This window comes from Callospermophilus lateralis, chromosome 3 (genome assembly GCF_048772815.1).
Source record: "Callospermophilus lateralis isolate mCalLat2 chromosome 3, mCalLat2.hap1, whole genome shotgun sequence".
NCBI classification, from domain to species: Eukaryota; Metazoa; Chordata; class Mammalia; order Rodentia; family Sciuridae; genus Callospermophilus; species Callospermophilus lateralis.
The window spans coordinates 102,872,256-102,892,722 of NC_135307.1; the positions used below are offsets into that span (position 1 = coordinate 102,872,256).

The 20,467-nt window shown below is 40.6% G+C and overlaps 1 protein-coding gene across 2 annotated transcripts in view; it reads left to right on the forward strand.

Moving 5' to 3' along the window:
• The window catches only part of Aqp9 (aquaporin 9), a 40,937-nt gene extending 21,758 nt beyond the window's left edge, over window positions 1-19,179 (forward strand). Inside the window, exons 2-6 of one of the 2 annotated variants that reach the window (XM_076848602.2) lie at window positions 2,816-2,942; window positions 7,704-7,841; window positions 9,189-9,307; window positions 14,034-14,251; window positions 19,005-19,179. In XM_076848602.2, the coding sequence (XP_076704717.1) occupies window positions 2,816-2,942; window positions 7,704-7,841; window positions 9,189-9,307; window positions 14,034-14,251; window positions 19,005-19,179 (777 nt within the window). The remainder of the gene's footprint in view (window positions 1-2,815; window positions 2,943-7,703; window positions 7,842-9,188; window positions 9,308-14,033; window positions 14,252-19,004) is intronic. The other variant, XM_076848603.2, reaches the window with a different exon arrangement.
• Window positions 19,180-20,467: the final 1,288 nt, after the last annotated feature.

The window sequence follows — 20,467 nt, forward strand, 5'->3', positions numbered from 1 at the left end:
CTATTATATATATATATATGCACTAATATATATATTACTGCAATATATATATATATATATATATATAGAGAGAGAGAGAGAGAGAGGGAGAGGCCACTCTCATATAGCTTTTGTTATAAGTATACTGTTAAAATATTATAATTGTATTATTAGTTATTGTTGTGAATCTTTTATTATGCCAAATTTATAAATTAAATTTTATCATAAGTATTATGTTAGTTGATTTTCTGTGAATAAAATAAATACCTGAGACAAATCAATTTATAAAGTGGATAATGTTTATTTAGGGTCACAGTTTTGTAGGTTTCAGTTCATGATCAATTGACATCATTGTTTTGGGCCTATAGCAAAGTAGAACATCACAATGGGGGCACATGGTAGAAGAAAACCACTTACCTCATGGCCAGGGAGCAAAGAGAGGAAGGGACTAAGATCTCGCATTCCCCCAATGACCTAAGACCTCTTACCAGACCCCATCTTTTAAAGTTTCACAACTTCACAATAGCACTATCCTGGAAATTAAGCATTTAATACATGAGTATTTGGGGGAAATTTAAGATCAAAATTATAGTAGCTATGCATGTATAGAAAAAATTCATATATACATGAATATATATCATATGTATATATGTGTGTATATCTATCTATCTATTTATCTAGTTTGGTATTATGCACAGTTTTAAGCAGAAAATGGAGAATATTGCAGTTTTTCTTTGGTTATGAAGTCCAAACTTAAATATTTTTCATATTTTAGAAAAAGTTTGGTCAACTTGGCATATAAAAATAACTCATCTAATGATTCCTACAGACCAAAACTTTTATCTCCAGGACCATGAAGCTTTATACACTGCAATCTGATGACAGCTGATGGTCATTTGCTATCGTTTTTTTCATTATCAAACTTGTTTGCAATCATCCCATGTTTCACAAGAACCCTCCTTCACTGTTTCTTTAATGATCTACGATTAAACAGTCTTAGCCAATTATCTAACGAATGTGCAGAACCCATTTTTTAAAATATTAGAAAATATGTGGTTAAAAAAAGAGAGGTGTAAAATGAAAAGTGTTCTTTCAGTACACAACCATATAATTCTCCTTCACCTCACCAATGATATCCAACCCCATCCCTGGTGTTTGTGTATTCATGGAGAGTCCATTTTTTATAGAAATGAATGCATACATTCTATTTTAATACAATTAGCAGCATCTTCTAAAAGAAAAAAACAAAGAAGAAGCTTTAATAATATACCCTTGGGATCTTTGCATTGTGGTTCATTCAGCTCTTCCTCACTCTCTTTTATGGCTGTCTCGTAGTCTCACTCTCTTTTATGTCAATTGATCATGTATCAAAGGTAAATATTTCAAACTTTAATGAATACTGATTCCATTCTCCAAAATATGTTCTACCAGCTGAAGATTGTGGAAGACTCTCTGTCATACTTCATTGTTCAGCTGTTTGCAGAGAGCTTGCTGTGAGCACAGCACTGTGTTGATTCCATAGTGAATAGAAGATGCAGTGAGTTTGGCAGCCTCAGCTCTCCAGGACACTGTGGACTCATTAGGGGAAAAGACATAGAGATAAGGAGGGCCTAGTTACAAAATCTATCCCCTGGGCTGGTTTTTGTGGCTTAGCGGTACAGCGCCTGCCTCGCACATGCGAGCCCTGGGTTCAAAACTCAGCACCACATAAACATAAATAAATAAAAGATATTGTGTTCAATTACAACTAAAAAATAAATATTAAAAAAAATCTATCCCCTACAGTTTGCCTGCATATCAGTCTTTCTAATACATCCTACAAATGCCCATCCCATGTTTTGATGTGTATATGATTGTGTGCCTGATCCAGCTTATAATGGAGCAACTAGAGCAGGGGTCTCAAACTCAAATACCTACAAGGGCCAGGAAGCCCACCTAAATGAGTGAAGTCAAGTAAATTGAGATGGGGTGAGCCAGTTAGGAAGGTCCAAGTTCTATTTAAAGGGAGCAGCCAATAGTTACTCTGCTCCAGAAGATTATTTTCCCAGGAGCTACTGGATCTTCTGATTAATTAAAAGAAACCAAAGGTTAAGAGATAGGTCACGTTCCACAACTAAACACTCAAGGTCACTCCAGGTGAACCGGACTGCACGAAATAACCACACAGAGACAGAGAAATACCTTTTTCTTTGGGTCCTGTGATGGCTCCTCCGGCCTTAGGGGTCTATGGAAAGAGAGAGAGAAGCACGTGCTGAACCCTTTTACTGGGAAGAAGCCATTCAAATGAGGCAAGGGATAGGATTACAAGGGAACAGGTGAGTGTACTTCAACCACTACGGGTGCCGCCTACTCCTAGGCCTTGTTAGCCTTGTTATCCCATCGAGGGAAAAGAGTCATGGCACTACCACAGGATCTCTCAGATCCCCAGGGTGCATCAGGACTTAAAGGTGCATGCATTTGAAGTGGCTCCCCACAGAGGTACATGTGATGTTTCTCTTTTCTTTCTTACAATCTTATGTGAATCTAAAATCTTCTCAAAATAAAAAGGTCAATTTTAAAAAGATTGAAACCTAGATCATTGTGTGAAATTGCCTGATTTCTAAATGCAGGCAACTTTCACATTGCACATACCAGAACAATCTATCTGTAAGCTAGATGCAGGCTGGATCCATCATTTTGCTATTTGTGCATAGTAGCTGGAACATTGATTTGATTTGGATGAAGCCTGAGGCAGCCCATGAGTTTGCTGACAAAAGTCTTGTTACTATGAGTTTCAGTTGCTTTTGACCATGGCCATCCCCATTTACTGATTAATCTTCCTTTCTTCTTCTTTCAGGTTCTTGGATGTGGCTCTGTTGCCCAAACTATCCTCAGTAGAGGAAATTTTGGAGGAGTCGTCACTACCAATGTTGGATTTGCAATGGCAGTTGTAATGGCCATTTATGTAACCGGAGGCGTCTCTGGTAAGCAGTAGAAATAATAAAAGACACCATTAGATCAACCATTCCAGTGTACCAGCACAGTGGTGGGTGCTTCACATATCTTAGTTTATTTTTATTTCAACAATCCTGTAAGAATGTGTATTTAATCCCATTTTTGTAGGTGATAAAATGGCCAATAAATGTTGAATGATTTATGCAAAGACAACATTTAACAAAAGACAAGAGTCAGGATTCACAACTGATTCACTCCTAAGTCTGGTTACTGTATCATATTCTTCAGCAGCAAGTGTCTTTTATTTGCTCTATCCTATACTTAGAAACCTATGAATAGCTCCATTAAGATCACACCAACAGAGGCAAATCCCTGAACCTTTATCAAAAACAATCAGAGAGTCTAGGTCTCTTGCAAAATGGATGGTGCAAATCTTCATCTAATTCTGCCCTAAGAGGTAGGCTGATTAGAAACCATTTGGGAGGTTCTGAGAAGCAAAATGAAAGAATGATATTTAACTCAGTTGAGAACTTAAGAAACAAATCTGGAAGGTACTCTATCTTTCTGCAGTCTGGTGTGGGTACTGGGCAAAGAGGCAAGACTCCTGGTGTGGGTACTGGGCAAAGAGGCAAGAAGAAAGGGAACTGAGAAATCACTGCATACTGAGCACTGTGCTGGGTGCCAAGCCTTCCTAATCTCCTTTCTCTTTTATAACTACACTTGGAGTTGGGTATTATTGTCTTCACCCTAGAGAGAAAATTGAGGCTCAGAGAAATTCAATAATATGCTAGTCAGCCTATAGGGGCAAAGACAGAACAAAGATGTGATCCAGGTACAGGTGATAGTGAAGTTCATATTCTTACGTAACATTTTTAATGGTCTAAAATGAGCAAAAGGAGCCTGACAGAGGACCCTGCGGTTATGCTGGCTGACCTTGTAAAAAATGCTGCCATTGGAGTGCTGAAGAATGATTGTCTAGACTCCTGGAGCTCCTGGGACAAGGTCCCTGAAATGGTCATTTATTAGCAGGCACTCTTTCCATGTTATAGCCAGGCTTAGATCCTGGGGTGTCCAGTGATAGCTTCCTATGTGTGTGTGATTTTTTTTTTTTTTTTTTTTTTTTTTTTGTCATGAGCAGTGTCTTCCTTCGAGCTCCTGTTGAGCTTTTGCTGTGATCCCAGAACCATAATACCTACCTCAAAGCAAACTTTAAGTGGGGCACAAGAACAATCAGGGGACTTCATTGAATTGTCTAGGCTGGATTAGAGTGCAGGTCTTGTACCAACAAAAACACTCTTAGCTTAAAATAAGCATGCTCTATTCTATTCCCCACAAACTCCCAGTACATTCACATAAATGATTTCTGAAAACCATTTAGATGAGGGCATATTTTCAGAAATCTTTTAGGTGGACAAGGGTTGGAATATTTTGCTTGCATAATACCCTGAAGTGCACATTTTCAAGTAGTAGTATTAGACCCAGACACTGCCTATGTAGTTAATACACTTCACTGTCACTACTAAGCACTAATCTGTCTACATCTATTGTTATAATTGGAGACTATGGGAATCACCATAGGAGGCGAAAGGACCAACAGGGACCAACAGGAAGGTAGATAGAGTGAGGGGATGGCATGGAAACTTCTCCTCTGGCCCCTGCTCTGGAGTTAAGCATTGTGGGTAGAGGGGTGAGGGCCAGAACCGATGGTACTGCTTTCACTAAAGATTGTTCTCAAGGGAGGCCCAGGACCTGACTACATTATTTATGAGAGAAATTGAGACCCCAAAATATAAATAGAGCAGGGTCTGAGCCTGGCTGATGAAAAATATATCCCCTATAGCCCCATCTTTGTTTGAATCTAGTGTGGTTCAGGTTCCCCGATGACTGGTGCCTTAGAGACAAGCAGAAACAGGGACACACCATGATATCCATACAGACAATAGCATCAGCATTGGCTTTAGCAGCTGCAAGAATAGGAAAAGAAAAGTGGGAGGTGACTATCTCATGATGGCTGTGGCTAACATGTTGGTTTGTGGCCACATGTAGGCCCTCTTTGAGGATTCCAAAAATAACCAGCATATACTGAACATAAGTATAAATGTGATTCCATTTTGTGGTCACAGATTGGTGAGGCCAGCTGACATTTGGCTTTTAAATACAAAATATCCTCTTTCTATAAAGAAGTTACAGCATCTGGCCCCCTCACGGACGTGCCAATCAAAACCAACCAATCAGAACTGAGAACTTCCTAATGTTGTAGCACCCCACACAAGGTATTTAGGCTGCCTGATGGCAATTTTTGAGATAATTTTATAAGTCAGATAAATTGGCAAAATAGCCAAGTTTAATGATAAATGAAATACAGGTATTTCTTTCACAGAATTGTCTAAGGGTATGGGGTGAGGGTATCTACTTAAAAGAGAAACTTGAAAGTTCACTCTGCTCACCCAAGACTTTCATTTTGTGCTTCGTGAGTGCCATCCATGCCCCTGGGCTCCTTATGAATAATCTGATCATCACAACTTTGGCAGAGCCAGTATATGACTGCAGGACTCTCTGACTCTACTGCTCATGTTCTTTGAACTACGCTGCCCCGCCTCATCCTTGTGATGAGCCGGGAGTGAGCATTCAGCTCTGCAGGGAGAAATTTTAATTATCCACTAGGCCCCCAGCCAAAGGGGGCAGGATGCCATTGATTCCCTCCCTTTCTGAACCCTTCTACCGCCTCTGGAACCCTTTTCCTCGCTGCTTTGTAAAGTATCCACCCAGACACACCATCTCCAGCCCCCAGACAACTTTCCCTCTTTGGAGATCTCTGTAGTCTGAGTTATCTAATTAATGCTTCTGATTGAATACTTGCTATTTTACCTCAAATACCTGCTAAGTGTCTTGCATTGTGAGAGTTTCAAGGTGAATAATGGTTCCAACCTCAGGATGACTGTGAGGGGCTAAAAAGTGTGAACCTACCTATGGGGAATTTTGTTTGGAAGAGGACCTCATTCAAGAAGTCTCCCATTGGTGGATTGATCTGGAGGGAAGCTTTTTTTTTTTTTTTTTTTGGTTCAAGGTTATTTCATAGAACCCCATTGTCCTTTTTCAATGGGTCCCTCCAGGTTGGCTGAGTGGCAGCTGCTCTCCACACAGCCTGTGGGAGAAGAGGAGTAGGGCTGGCTTTGGCGACGGCCCTGCATGCCCATGTTTCCTGTCTTCCTAGTAAGTAGTCCTCTGTCATCTCCAGAATGGTGGCTCCCTTGGATTTAAAAGTAAAACACAACCATTGAAGTGTTTGTAAGGTTTCGGGGTAATCTTTGCTTTGATATCTTGGCATTTTCATGCCCATAGGGGTCCCTGAGTTGCAGAGGCAAGTGGAGAAAGGACCCCTGTGGTTGAGCCCGCAGTCAGAATACTCCTGCAAGCCCACTTGGTCTTGAAGACTCAGGAGAAGCATGGCAGACTCTGTGGTGGGAGGGTGTTAGCCAGCCAGCCCTCCCATGTTTCTGAGGAAAGCCAAACAGTGCAGGACTGGCGTCATCATCCTAGTTACCACCATGGTGGTTATCATCTCTCTTGTTTACACCTGTATCTACAACCTGAAAGTCCACATTCCAATGCGGTCACCTTGACAGTCATCTTTCCTCCACACAAAATGCTATCTGTGTTCCTCAGAAGAACATCTTTCTTTCCTGGAAAGTGAGCCTACTTGCTCAAAATGATTATTAAAATTCTTTATTTTGTTCTGCCCACCACTTTATAACTATGGTGAAGAAGAACTTAGAGTGGTGTAACATAGAACATTGGCTCTGAAGTTTGGATAAAGCTGGATATGAATCCTGGTTCTACCATTTACTGATCACATAGCCTAAGACGGTTACTTTACTTCTGGGCTTCAGTTTCCTCACCTGTCAACTGGAATAGTACCCATCTCATTGGGTTCTTAAGAGGTTCCAATGCACATAATACCTCCAAGATAGTATCTGGCAAATGTTCAATAAATGCCATTGTTCCTAGCAAAACCAGTGGGGAACATTAGTGACCTTCCAAGAGCAAACCTTCTATTTGATTTTGTGAATAGATGAAAGCAAGGAAGCTGATTTCTCCAACTATAATTTGGGTTAGGTGTCGTAAGTATTGCGACATTTCTGTGTGAGAGAAATGCATTGTTTATGCAGAAAAACAAAGGAAAACCCACCCAGGCAATATAATCACCTAAAAATAAAGGAAGTCCCAAACCTCAAGGAGACTCACAACTAACAACCTGGGGACACTTCCCCTTAGAGCACTTTTCAGGGCTAGGTGCCTTGCATTGTGATTGGTTTTAGAGCCCCTGGGAATGGACTGAGGAGGGCTAGGTATAAATTTAAATACATATATTGTGTTAAGTATATTGACCTTAAGACATACATTGATGTTAATATTTTTTATCAATCTATTTAGAGTTATTGCTTTACCAATAGATAAAACCCCATAAAAATAAAGAATGTGAAAACAGGGTTTCTATTTCTGACTGCCTTTTCATGAAAATGAACATTCCTAATGATACCATGAGGATTATTAGTCTTCTCTTTCTTTCTCCCAAACTCCCTGTCTCTTTCTGTGTCTCTCTTACACGTGCGCGCGCGCGCACACACACACACACACACACACACACACACCTCTTTCTCTACACATACATTTGTTTGAATTCTTCTAGAAGTTTGAATTCTTCCTGAGGTCTCTGGACACGATTTTCTTATAAAATTTCCCCTCCAGGCTTGCTTTCTGACATGCCAATCATCTTCTCTTCCTTGCAGGTGGCCACATTAACCCAGCTGTATCTTTCGCAATGTGTGTCTTTGGAAGGATGAAATGGTCTAAATTGCCGTTTTATGTGGGAGCCCAGTTTTTGGGAGCCTTTGTGGGGGCTGCAACTCTTTTTGGCATTTACTATGGTGAGTAGGATCCCTCCATTTAAAGGTTATGAAGAGCTGGGCATCATCTGAAAGCCCGAATTTCCTGGTAGGGAGAAGTGCGATAAAGCGAGAACAGGAAGCACTCTAGAATTGATAGGACATTCTAAATTTCAGATAGGGAGGCCAAAGTCATCATTTGGGTGAATTTATGAAGCTTCTTAATGAAAATGGTGACATCTTAAGTGTCCCAGAACTTAGAGAAACCTATCTTTATACTCAAACCTGCAACCTGTACACAGTAGTCCACAGCTTCTCCTCTGCATTCTCTGATTTGTCTGAGATAAGAGGAGCTCCGTGATGGCAAAGACTCTGAGAAGTGTTTAGAGATGGGGTCTGGGAAACGTTTTTGAAGGAGAAAGCACAGCAGAGAAACAAGATGGGTGGGGGAGACTTGACCCCCTCCTCTCAGATAGCCCATGTTCCATTCTGCAGTAGACCTCAGGGGGAAACAGAGAGCTGGTCATCAAGACCAGGCTTCAGTTCTGACTGTCCATCAGTAGCTGCGTGACTTAAACAAGTCATCTGACTGATGGACCTCAGTTTCTTTTTCTGGAAAGTGAGAAAAATGAACTAAATGATTCTCAAAATCCTTCAAACTAAGAAATATTGGGATTCCATGAAATCAACTTCTAAAATACTTCCATCTAATCCAAGGTGAGCCTCCATCCATTGTGACTAGCAAACACAAGACCTTAGGAACTGAAATTATGAACCAAGGCTTAAGGAAATAGGTTGTAGAAAAGGGCATTCCCCCACCAAGTGTTTCTCTGGGAATTAAAGCCTATGAGGACTAAAGGGGAATGTAAGAGCAGACCAGGAATGCAGAGAGCCAGCTGCTATGGCAAGAGAGGCCTGGGGTCAGTGCTGGCTGTGTCAGTGGCTGCCATCCCCCTTGTTCTAAGGCTCCAATGGCCATCCCCCATCTCTTCACTACACTGCGACACCTTCAGGTTCGGGAGTGCACTACTGAGAATATCTCTAAGAACTAAGAATTCTGCCTAGAGCAAGTTCAAACCCCACTTTGGCTTTAGGTTGATTTTGAAAATTCTAAGAATTTTCTCCCAAAGAGTATTGGTTTCCAGGACCCCGCTGACCAAGGATTTGGGTCAACTTTGGAGTAGACCATCAGGGCAACCTAGGGCTTTCTACCTTTGACCACCATCCTGGGATTTCCCCCCAGGCATCTCTAAGACTAACATACTGTGAAGTCAAGAGAATAGGTGATTCCTGAGTGTTTGACTGCTGTTGTTTAGCACGAGGCCTGGCATAGGTTCCCCTTGACCCCTCCTAGAGAACACTAATGTGCCAGAGCTCTGTCTTCCATAGATGGACTTATGTCCTTTGCTGGTGGAAAATTGCTCATCGTGGGAGAAAATGCAACAGCGCAAATTTTTGCAACATACCCAGCTCCATATCTATCACTGGGGAATGCATTTGCAGACCAAGTAAGTGTAGATTCAACAAAGACTAACTTTGGTGAAAAGACATGAACTAAAAAGGGAAATGTGTTGGAGCATTATGGGCCTAACATAAAGGGAGGATTGTATTTCTAAAGTCAGAGGCCACTGGGCACAACCCCAGCTTTCTTAATTGTTTTGCCCTAGCAGAAGTTGATACCACTAAAAAATATTCTGTTGCCTTTAATGTACACACTTGTTTCACTTAAGTTGATGTCCAGAAAACCATGGATGACTGGACATTTCAACCCCTATAGAGGCAAATGTGGTTCACTTTATGATTGTTGTCTCTGTTGTGTTCATGGTCCAAGTATGGAGGTTACAAAAGAAGACATGTTTATCTCAATGCAAGGACTATGCAGTGCAGTCCATGAGCCTGGGCATAATTTATCCTCTCTGTTTCACCATAAGTCTAGATTTATCTAAACGCTCAGATAGATAAATGTTCTCTGCCTTATTGACAATTATGCTGGCTGCTTGCACCAGAGAATTTGTTGTGTAGCCAATAACACCACTATCTTGTTTGGTTTGTGTGTAACCAACATGGTCAGCCTAACAGACTCTTCCCCCAAGAAGGTTGCTGGTCATCTTGGACAGGGAAGGAGAAAGGGAGAATTTGTACAGTGGGGCAGACCAGAATGAACATGTATATAAAAGGGTCTTCCAGTTTACCAACTATGGCCACCTCCATTCCATGGATGGATGAAAAACTGTGTCCTCTTGTTCTCATTCTTTTCTTTTCTACTTTGATCAACAAACCAAACAGCAAATGAGTTATGTGCTCAGTCCTGTGTATGGAGCTTGAAGGACTTGTGAATTGTAAAGATTTAAGATTCAGAGTCAGTACTTGAATTGAAATAAGATTTCTGTCCCTATCTCCCTGGGTGGCTTCAGGAAATTACTAAACTTTCTGAGTTCCAAGTTTTTCACTTGTAAAATGGGGATAAATATTAGCCCTCATCAGGTTATTTCAAAGGATAAAAATAATAAATATGAGGAAAAGACATTGGAAACAGTATCTGCCCAGGAATTTAGAATCTAGCTGAGGAACAAAATGATCACATAAGAACAAGAGCACAATGTAAAATAAAATACAATTACATAGAGAACTGGACCATAGGGATCATATTAGTCATCTGGAACAGAAAGTCTAAAAGACCTAGAACAATAGGAAAAGTTTCAGTGAGAAAGAGAGGTGGTTGCCAGAAAAAAAGAGTGTGTAAGCTGCAATAATAGACACACAAATGAAGTAATAAGGGTCTGACCTTACTCTACACTGAGAGTATTAGACTCTTCTCCAAATGCCATAATTCTAGAAGAGGAAACAAAAAGATAATGATAACACACAAGCAATGAGTGGGTTTGAATGGGAGAGGGATGGATGTGATGGGACATGATAGGACCTTTCAAAGACATGAAGGGCTGTCAAGCAGGAAAAAAAAAGATTATTCTGATATGTATAGTCACCTACTCCCAAGGAGATTTGGTGGGAGCACATTGCCTGGTATATAATAGGTGCTCCTTTTTTCCTTTTTGGCAATGCTGTGGATGGAACCCTGGGCCTCATACATGTTAAACAAGTGCTCTATCGCTGAGCTTCAAAAATTATTTATTAATGAATGGGTGAGTTCATAAATGAATGAAATTATGGTTAAACAAAGTCACACTCATAAGAGGAAAACTTGTCAGAAATTGCACCTGAGCTAAATACAAACTCTGTTTCTCAGGGACAATAACCACTGGAGATGCTGGAGGCAAGTCTGGTAGCCTCTGGATGCTAGAGTAGAGACTAAATGAGAGGGATTAATAATCAGAAGATTAAGCCTCTGGATGGGGGACAGTGTAGGATACATCACCTTTGAGATCCTTTCCAGCCCTGAGAATGGTTAGCTGCTTGGAAATAGGAGTTTTCCAACTAGAGAAAATTGGAGCCATCTGAAGGAAATGGTCAGGAGAGCAGTTCTTTCATAAATTTAGGACAGCAACACAGAAAAAGGTATGAAGAGAGAAGAATGGAGGGAGAAGGAAGAGCTCACTGAAGGTAAGATGGCAGAGATCCCTTAACTCTCTGGCATCAGACTTCTGACATCTCAATTCCCATCTTCCAATAAGGAGCAGCAACAATACCTGACTGATGCATCACAGAGTAAATCCCTGGCACATATTGGGCAGTCAACAAATAGTCATTTTGCTACCCTTGGCCAATCCTCTTTCCCTCCCTCTCTGCTTTCTTCTCTCTTTTGCTTTCCTGATGGAATCTTCTAGAATTTCACATCTTCTCCCAATTCTTCTCCTTAAGATATTTCACCAAGAGTCTTGTTTACAAGGAAATTGCTTGGTATCTGGTGAGTGGAGGTCCAACCTCACTGATGGTTATCATGTCTTGACTGACGTTTATTCATATACTGTCACCTAACCTTTCTTCTCTCTGTCCTTGTTTCAGACTGTGTTGCCAGTTCCTCTATGAATCATGATTTTTAAGCCAATTATTATATAAGACAAAGTAGAAAAACCTAGTACTCTAACCATTAGCAATCCCTGAAGTTTCTCTGTTCTTCCTTTGGCTTTAAAAGGAGTTCAGGAGAATGCCAGTTGCCAGTCAGGTAACACCCAGCAGAACTGTTGACCACGTTTACCGTATATCTGGGCCACCTTATCTCAATATTATAGTTATCTCTAAATACTATTCAAGTATTTTTCACAATTTATTGAATAATCATTCATTTAGCCAATAAATATTTATTGGGCTCCTGTTTAGGCAGGTATAGTTCCAAACATTCCTTCTTAAAGGAGTTCAGGGCAAGATGCTCAATCTGACAAATAAACAGGGTGATTGCAAGGTGATTAGGGTAGTAGTGGAAGTAAAGTAAGAATGCAGCAGAATCTCAGGAGCAGGAGCTTCTACTCTTCTCCAGAGTCAGAAAGGTCTTTCTAGAGAAGGCTATTCTTAGGAGACATATCTCTGTGAATATAAATTATTTTAATATTATTTTATTTTGGAAAGCTGATTAAATAGTTGTTTTAGTCAACTTTTTTGCTGTTGTGACTAAAGGATCTGACCAGTTTAGTTTATTTGAGGGCTCATGGTTTCAGAGGTCTTAGTCCATAGAAGACAGGCTCCATTCCTTGGGGCTCAAGGTGAGGCAAGACATCATGGCGGAAGAGTGTGGCAGAAGGAGCAGCTGACATGGTGATCAGAAATCAGAAAGAGAGTTCTCCACATATTTGCCAGATACAAATATGTACTCCAAAGCCACGCCCCCAATTCCCACCTCCTCCAGTCACACCCTGCCATGTCAATTACCACTCAGTTAATCCCTATCATGGGATTAATTCACTGATTGGCTTAAGACTCTCACAACCCAATTATTTCTCCTCTGAACCTTCTTACATTGCCTCACATGTGAGCTTTTGGAGAACACTTCACATCCAAACTATAACAATGGCGAAGAATTGAAACTCTAAAATCAGTTACTGGTTTCCCATTCTGATTCTTTGTTTTTTGCAGCTTCGTACCCTTGAGCATGTGTCTTAAGATCTTTCTACCCAAGTTTTCTCATCTATAAACTGGGAAAATAATAGAATTATCTTACAGTGTTATGATGAAGTTTTAATAAGTAAAGCTGTGAAGTACCATGGGTAAAGTACATGTGCCATTCATTTCAAAATGTGCCAGCTGTTCTTCATATAAAGCATATTAATGTTCAGTAAGTAATATATATGGGTTTGATGTCAAAGCAAAATAATAGTTTAGAAGGTTTAGAAAACAGAGAAGATGAAACACCAGCTATAACCTACAACTACAGAATATTTGTTGTCATTTTGTACGGTCTCTTATGATTATTCTTTTAGGTGGGCTTTTAAATATAAAATAATACATATAATTTTATTTTTTCACTTAATGTCATAAGCATTTTAAAAGTGACTACATAGTGTTCATGTTTACAGTTTTTAGTGACTTTTATAGTAGACCGTGAAGTGGAGTTAGCTCTTTCCTTAGAGATGTGTTCTTAAGTGGCTTACAGTTTTTAATACTATAAATAATGCTTAAGTAAATATGCATTCTATAACTTTTCCATGTTTTAGATTATTTCTATGGTATAATTCTCAAATATTCAATAACATTAAATCATATGAATAAATTTATAGTTTTTAAATGAATTTTGTTAAGTTATTGCTAAATTCCCTTTCAAAAGCATGTGTGTTTAGTTCCACTAGAAAACCCTGAAAGAACCAGTCTTTTTTCATACACATTTGCTATTGTCTGCATTTCTTTTATTACAAATCATATTTTCCCATTTGTTGCCTAATTCAATTTTTATTTCATGATTTTTTCTGTCCGTTTTCTTTGCCCATTCACCTATTGCTGCTTTGCACTGTTTTTCTCACCAATTTGAACAACCTCTTCACTCTTTTTTTCCAGACTGTAGCTGGCTTTTTCTTTCAGCTGACAGACTACCAGGATAGTGTAGCTAACTCTCTAGGGCTGGACACTCTGGGTGTCCAGCTGCTTACCAAGTGTGCGCTCTGGCGCAGGTAACTCCTCTATAAAGAATAATTATATTGCCATCTACATTTAAGAATGCTGTGGAAAGAAAACCCATATGCTCACCCAGTGTGTGTTACTTATTACTTAGTTTATTTTTGGTGAGAAGGGGTGAACCAGTGTGCAAAATACAGGTTGAAACTCCTGCGTATTTTTCTCCCTCTCCAGGTGGTGGCCACCATGTTCCTCCTCTTGATTGTCTTCGCCATTTTTGACTCCAGAAACTTCGGGGTTCCTAAAGGCCTAGAGCCCATTGTCATTGGACTCCTGATCATTGTCATTTCTTCTTCTTTGGGACTGAACAGTGGCTGTGCCATGAATCCAGCTCGAGACCTGAGTCCCAGACTTTTCACTGCTTTGGCAGGATGGGGGTTTGAGGTCTTCACGTAAGTAACGAGGATGGGGAAGAGAGAAAAGGGTGAGTGCAGTGCCTCATGGGGAGGGCTAGGCTGTGACGTGAAGATCCGGAGGTGTGCAGATCAGAGAGCAGAGGTGAAGTACATGCTCCGGTCATAAACAGGGGCACTGCACTGGTATCTTGTGGCCCTGTGTCTGTACGTATGTGAAAGAGAGAGGGGGAGGTAGTCAGAGAGAGAGGCAGGGTCTAGGTAAATTCAATACAGATAGGCCTGTCCCATATAATAATAATATTCCCTAAATTTGTCTATAGCTTTATGTGAACGTTTTTGTAGTATAACTTGTCCATATAACTTTGTAGCGAAGTTGAGACTAGATTTTACATCTTCTCATGGGCTCCTTCTTGTGAGTCATTCATTCAGCAGATCCTTTTGGACCCTGTCTATGCTGCAGTTATTGTACTAGGCAACAAAATTTTGAAATCAGTAAAAGACACTTGCCCTGAACAATGTCGATGCTTTGGCACTCCCTGAAAGTGCAGAGGGAACACAGAGAAGGGAGCCATCAACTCTTCCAAAGACGTAGGGAAAAACATGACCCATGAAGCAAGGGCTGAGTTGGGTCTTAAAACAAGAATAAGAAATTCCTGACAGAATGGACTTAAAGAGTCTGTGCCCCAGACACAGCAAGACCCCATGCTTTCTGCTTCAGAATGTACCAGAACGTGCCAGTCTCCTAGGACAAACTTTGCCCATGAACTCCTTCCCACTTACTCCTCATGAAGTCACAGGGGCCCATCCCTTCCACTATGACAGCTGTGTATGGGCAAGGAACTCACTTTGACTCACCAGGAAACAGGGCTCTAACAAGGAGTGAGGGGAGTAGATAAAACATGTGTGAGCAAATCCCACTGTAATGTTTACTGTGGGGACAAAGGACTTGAGTGTTTCTAAATGCTGACCTGTACATCCAGTCAGATGCTAGACATAACTTTATTTAAATGAGAGTTTGAGTTGCCTTTCACAGGTGTGAAAAACAAGCTGTAAAACAACTGATCCTATTCAGATCTCTACCACAGATACTGTTAAGAGCTTTCAGAGTATAAATATCCTGGAGATTTTATCAGCTCTCTTCCTGCTGTATCCACAGTGCCTGGATGAATAAGTGCTGTGTACCAGAGGTCTTTTAGGGGTTGAAAGATATGAAGAGAATCGAGCACTATCCCCTATCCTCAAGAAATTTACAATGCAATGAATTTTCTAGAACAATAGTGTTCAACTTGAGGTAGGTAGTTTTACCCCAGGAACATTTGACAATGACTGGAGATATTTTTAGTTGTCACACCTGGGGCTGGAGAGTGGGATAGGCACATATAACTGGTGGCTAAAGGCCAGGGATGTTGCTAAGCATCCTACAATACATGGGACAGACCCCACAACAAAGAATTATTCAGCTCACAATGTTAATAGTGCTGTGATTGAGAAAGTCTGTTCTAGAACATGAAAACATCCCCAACTAGGAAGGATCTCTTGTTTGCTCTTCCAATGGAGCAAACAAGCATGTGTCCTAAAGGTTTCCAGAGCCCAGAATTTGTTCATGAGTTTCTTTTAACCCCACTTTCAGAACCTTAATCCCAGAGACCACATACCTCTCCTTCCCTTTTCAGCCCTCCTTAGTGATTCATTCAAAGTACTAAGAATCATGATTGTTTCAAAACAGAGATCTTTCCCAGTCTCACTTTGCCTTGTTAAGTACATTGGGAGAACCCAGGTCTGTGGGAGACCCTGAGCCCTGTGTTTCTCGTTAGCATCGGCATCTTTAACCCATGTGCATTGTTTATTCATTTGCTCAGCTACCTGATCTCTTACAAGGCCCTGTGCTAAGATGATAAGACCCAGTCGCTGTCCTTCACCAATTTATTTATATTCTATGTAAGAGGTTATAACATAAGGCTCTTATACAAGGTTAAGCTGTCAAGTGCCATTAAGGAGATCTGACTGATTGATTCCAGGAGTTGAGAGGTGGTTTATAACTCCAAATTTAGGAATTATGGGGGTGGGGAAGTGGGAGCATTTTGCACTACTTGAGCACATTTATACAAGCAACAAAGAGGATATCTCAGGTGGAAAGGACCCTGTTTTTAACCACAGCATGTTAAAATAACAAGCAACCTGGAATAGAAGGAAGGGGGCATAAAAAGGGTACATAAAAAAGGTTGGAAATCATAAGATCATAGAGGATATGGACTCCCTGAATAATAATTTTGAATTTTCCTATTCTGTAGGTTATAGGGAGCAGCAAAGTATTTAAGGCAGATGCTTGATATGCTTAGATATGCTTAGAATGTCAGTTTAACCTGGCATTACTGTATGAGTTGAAAATGGAGACTACAGGAGTAGAAATCTGTTAGGAAACAGCTGGAATGGCTGATGATCTTCAACCAAAAAAGTTTCCCCCAAAACTTTGAGGGACTACAGGCTTCCCACACGTCCCCAACATGTCCCATCCTTTCAGGGTCCTCTATCAGGTAAGTATAGCCTGGTCTACCTCCATGGTCTCAGATACAGGCAGGACTGCCTTGTGCTCAGGCTCTCAGGTTCTCAGTTGTCCTGCATGGCAAGCAGTGGAGGACAGGCAGGGGAGTGGGAACCAGAGGAACAGACTAGGGCAAGAGCCAGCAGACCCTGGCTGACTCCTACTCTAACCTTAGGAATGTTTTCCATCAAAGTTCACTCCATTATTTCAAATCAGGATGTTAATGACTTAATGGGTGAAGGATCTGTTGACTGTTATTAATTTTTAAAAACAGTTTTACCCAAAAGCAATGAGTCTCTAAAGTTGCTCCTTTAGTCAGTTAACACAGACATGTTCCTGGCAGCCACCAAATCATAGTGTACAAATAATCTCTTCCCTGAGTGTATATAAGACAGGGCTGGTCAAGAAATCACATCTGAGCTCATCCATTTATGATTTGTACCCCTGGCACAATGTGTCCAGCCTGAGAGAAGGAAGAGAGTCCAGCCAGTGATAGGATTTGTACCCTGGCAGATACCTGGATCTTAGTCTGCTAAATGAAAGGGAAAGATTCACTACATAGGAAATGATGCACCAACTCATGCAGCTTACTCTCCCTTCACATGCTGACCTCCAGAGAAGGCTTCCAGTTCTTTAAAGCCAAATGGGAGAAGCAGCCACCCCCCACACCTCTCATAGAAAAGCCTATCCAGATTTGAGACTGTGGGAAAGGGCGCCTGGAGAGTGGGCAGGGCAGCATCCTCTCTCCCACGCAGCAAGAGTGACATCTGGTGGCTGCCCTACTCAGTCTCAGTGCTCTTCCCAAGCCTGCATTGGTGATTAAGATGTTTGACTCTCCCTGGATGCTTCAGGTGGAAGGGAGTGTGCAGATGAAGGCGTCAGAGTTGACAGAGGAGTGACTTGCCCAAAGATTTTCTGGACTGTCCTGAGGTTAGAATGAGATCTGGAGTCTAGGATGGGACTCATGTTTTCTACTTATTTCCTTAATTTTTTCTAATCAAGGTTTGCTATAACAAAAAGTCACATGGGGCATCATATAAAAATGAAAAGAAAAGCCATGAATCCTCTTAGCTCCAAATTTAGGAAATAGGGATTATTAGTCTTAGATTCAAAATTCTCTCCATTATTTCAAATCAGGATGTTGGGATCCACCCAGAACGTGGTGAAATCTCCTCTGGCTCCCTGGCCACTTCCATGGCATTATTCTGATTTTTTATATTTATCATTTTTCTTGCTTGAAAACAATGAATGGTCTTATCTTAAATGTATATGTCCTTAACAGTATAGCACTATTTTTTTTTCTTCTGAGCATTTTTGGTCTTTTCTATGGAGTCATTTAAATGGATTTTCTCTCTCCAAAAAAGGTAATGACAATTCTCAAGGCCACCTTTTCCCCATCCTTTACTAAGTACATACTTCACAAGGCATACTGAGGATTTCTAGATGGAAAGGAGAGTAATGGCACAAAAACCTGTCAAAGCATACCTCTGAACTATAATATTAAAAAAATAGCACTGATTTAAATGGTATTCAATAGGTAATTCACAAATAGGCTTTAAATTATTTTTCGTTTCTGGGAATTGATCCCAGGGGCACTTTACTACTGAGTTATATCCCAACCCTTTTCATTTTATTGTTGTTTTTTGAGAAAGAGTGTCTTCCTAAATTGCTGAGACTGGCCTCAAACTTGTAATCTTCCTGCCTCAGCCTCCTGAGTAGCTAAGGTTTCAGGCATGCATGACCATACCCTTAGACTTCTGAAATATTCATTCATTTATTATTTATTTTGATTGCTGTCATGGACTAGTGCTACCCAGGAATCTCCACATTCTGAGCATTCCCTTTCCATTCATAATTCCCAGATTTAATTATTCCAGGGTCAGGGAAAGGAAATTCTTGAATAATTGACCTGAACTTTCCCAGATGGCCTAAAATCAGGTATACTGGGAAATATAGGATGATGGTTTCCATGCTACAGTGAATACTCTTTATCTTATTTTAGTTATAGATAGACCTTTATTTTATGTATTTATATGCAGTGCTGAGAATCAAACCCAGTGCCTCACACATGCCAGGCAAGTACGCTACTGCTGAGCCCCAGCCCCAGCTCAGTGAATACTCTTAAGAACTTTTGCTGCGTTAAAAGAGATCTATGAGCAAGAGAAACACTAGCTGATTAGAGAATAACTAGGTGGTAATATCAGAGGAAGGCTGAGAATATGTCACTCATTTCTTGTTTGATTTCAGAGCTGGAAATAACTTCTGGTGGATTCCTGTCGTGGGCCCTCTGATTGGTTCTGTCATTGGAGGTCTCCTCTACTTTCTTCTCATTGAAATCCACCACCCAGATCCTGAGCCAGACTTCAAGGCAAAACAATCTGAGGACAAACAAGAGAAATATGAACTTAGTGTTATAATGTAACGGCATGCTTGGTTCCGGATTTGCTGTTGGTTTGGTGTGTTCTTTAGGAAAAATGGCATCCAAGTGTGTGTGGTTTTTTAAAACTGGGGTGAAATCCACCCAATTTTCTCTGCTAGCCATATGATCGCAAAGACATCTGAGTGAAGGTTTGGAAACACTGATTTCTTCTCTACCAGTCAGTCCGCTCCCCAGAATAGCACTGACTTCCCCCGAAACAGTCTTCTCTCTGCCTGTTTACTGTGTCCTTGAGGGGACTCCTTATTACGAGGTGAGCACTAATAACTCGGAACCGTGACAATGGACTGATTTGGATGGTTTCAGCTGCGGTACTTGTATGAAATGGCGTCACCAAAAGCCTTACCTTCAGTATCTACAAATATTACATTCTGAGTATCAACCAAAACTTACACTGAAAGACAAAAGTGGTTTCAGTTAATATGCATGAACTAGAGAGTTAAAGGATTAGTTTTCTAGTTAAGTTGTATTTCTGTCTTTGCATAAATACTAATATTCTCCAAATCTAGGGATGTTAGAAGCAGGAGAATCCCATAGTAAGCACAGGGGAAGGGCATTGTGGCATTTAGAAACCTCAGGAGACAAGATAAATTTGGGAAACCAAATGGAATTTTTTTAATGGAAACCATTTATCAGATTAATCTCTTGCTCTTCTGTGTTTTAGAGGGGCACCAATTAATTTCCTGGTTTTTTCTATATAATAGCCTAAAATACAATTCTAAGCTTAGTCATGAAAAATACATCGCTCTACATTTTTAGTGCAAATGTATTTCCCTAATTGCCCGCTTGAGGACAGACGCTTGACAAGTTAAGTCAATGGCTGCACACATCTATTACACCGCACATGCTCCAGAAGCCAATCCTGAGAAAGCACACTGCTCCTGGTCCAGCAGACTGTTCAAGGTGGAAAGCCCCTGGAAAGATAACCTTGCCTCGTTGGGCTTTACAGTTCACAAAACGTTTTCATACACGTGATCTAGTTTTATTCTAATAATGACTGCCTGAGGTAGATACCATGATGCCCACTTTTCAGATAGAGAAAATCTCAGGGAAGTTGAGTGAGTTGTCCAAGATTTTGTGAAAGGTGAACATTGTCTAATGTATCTCCTCACCTTTCAGAAGATGGATGACTGGTTGAGAATCCTTGCCAATCTTTCCTGACTGGGCAGAAGTGGGATCCGCAGCTTTCAGAATATATGTATCTTATGGCTAAACTGCCCTGAATCTTAGGGCATGAGATCTTAAGATCCCACTTTGTCTGGTTTTGTTCCCA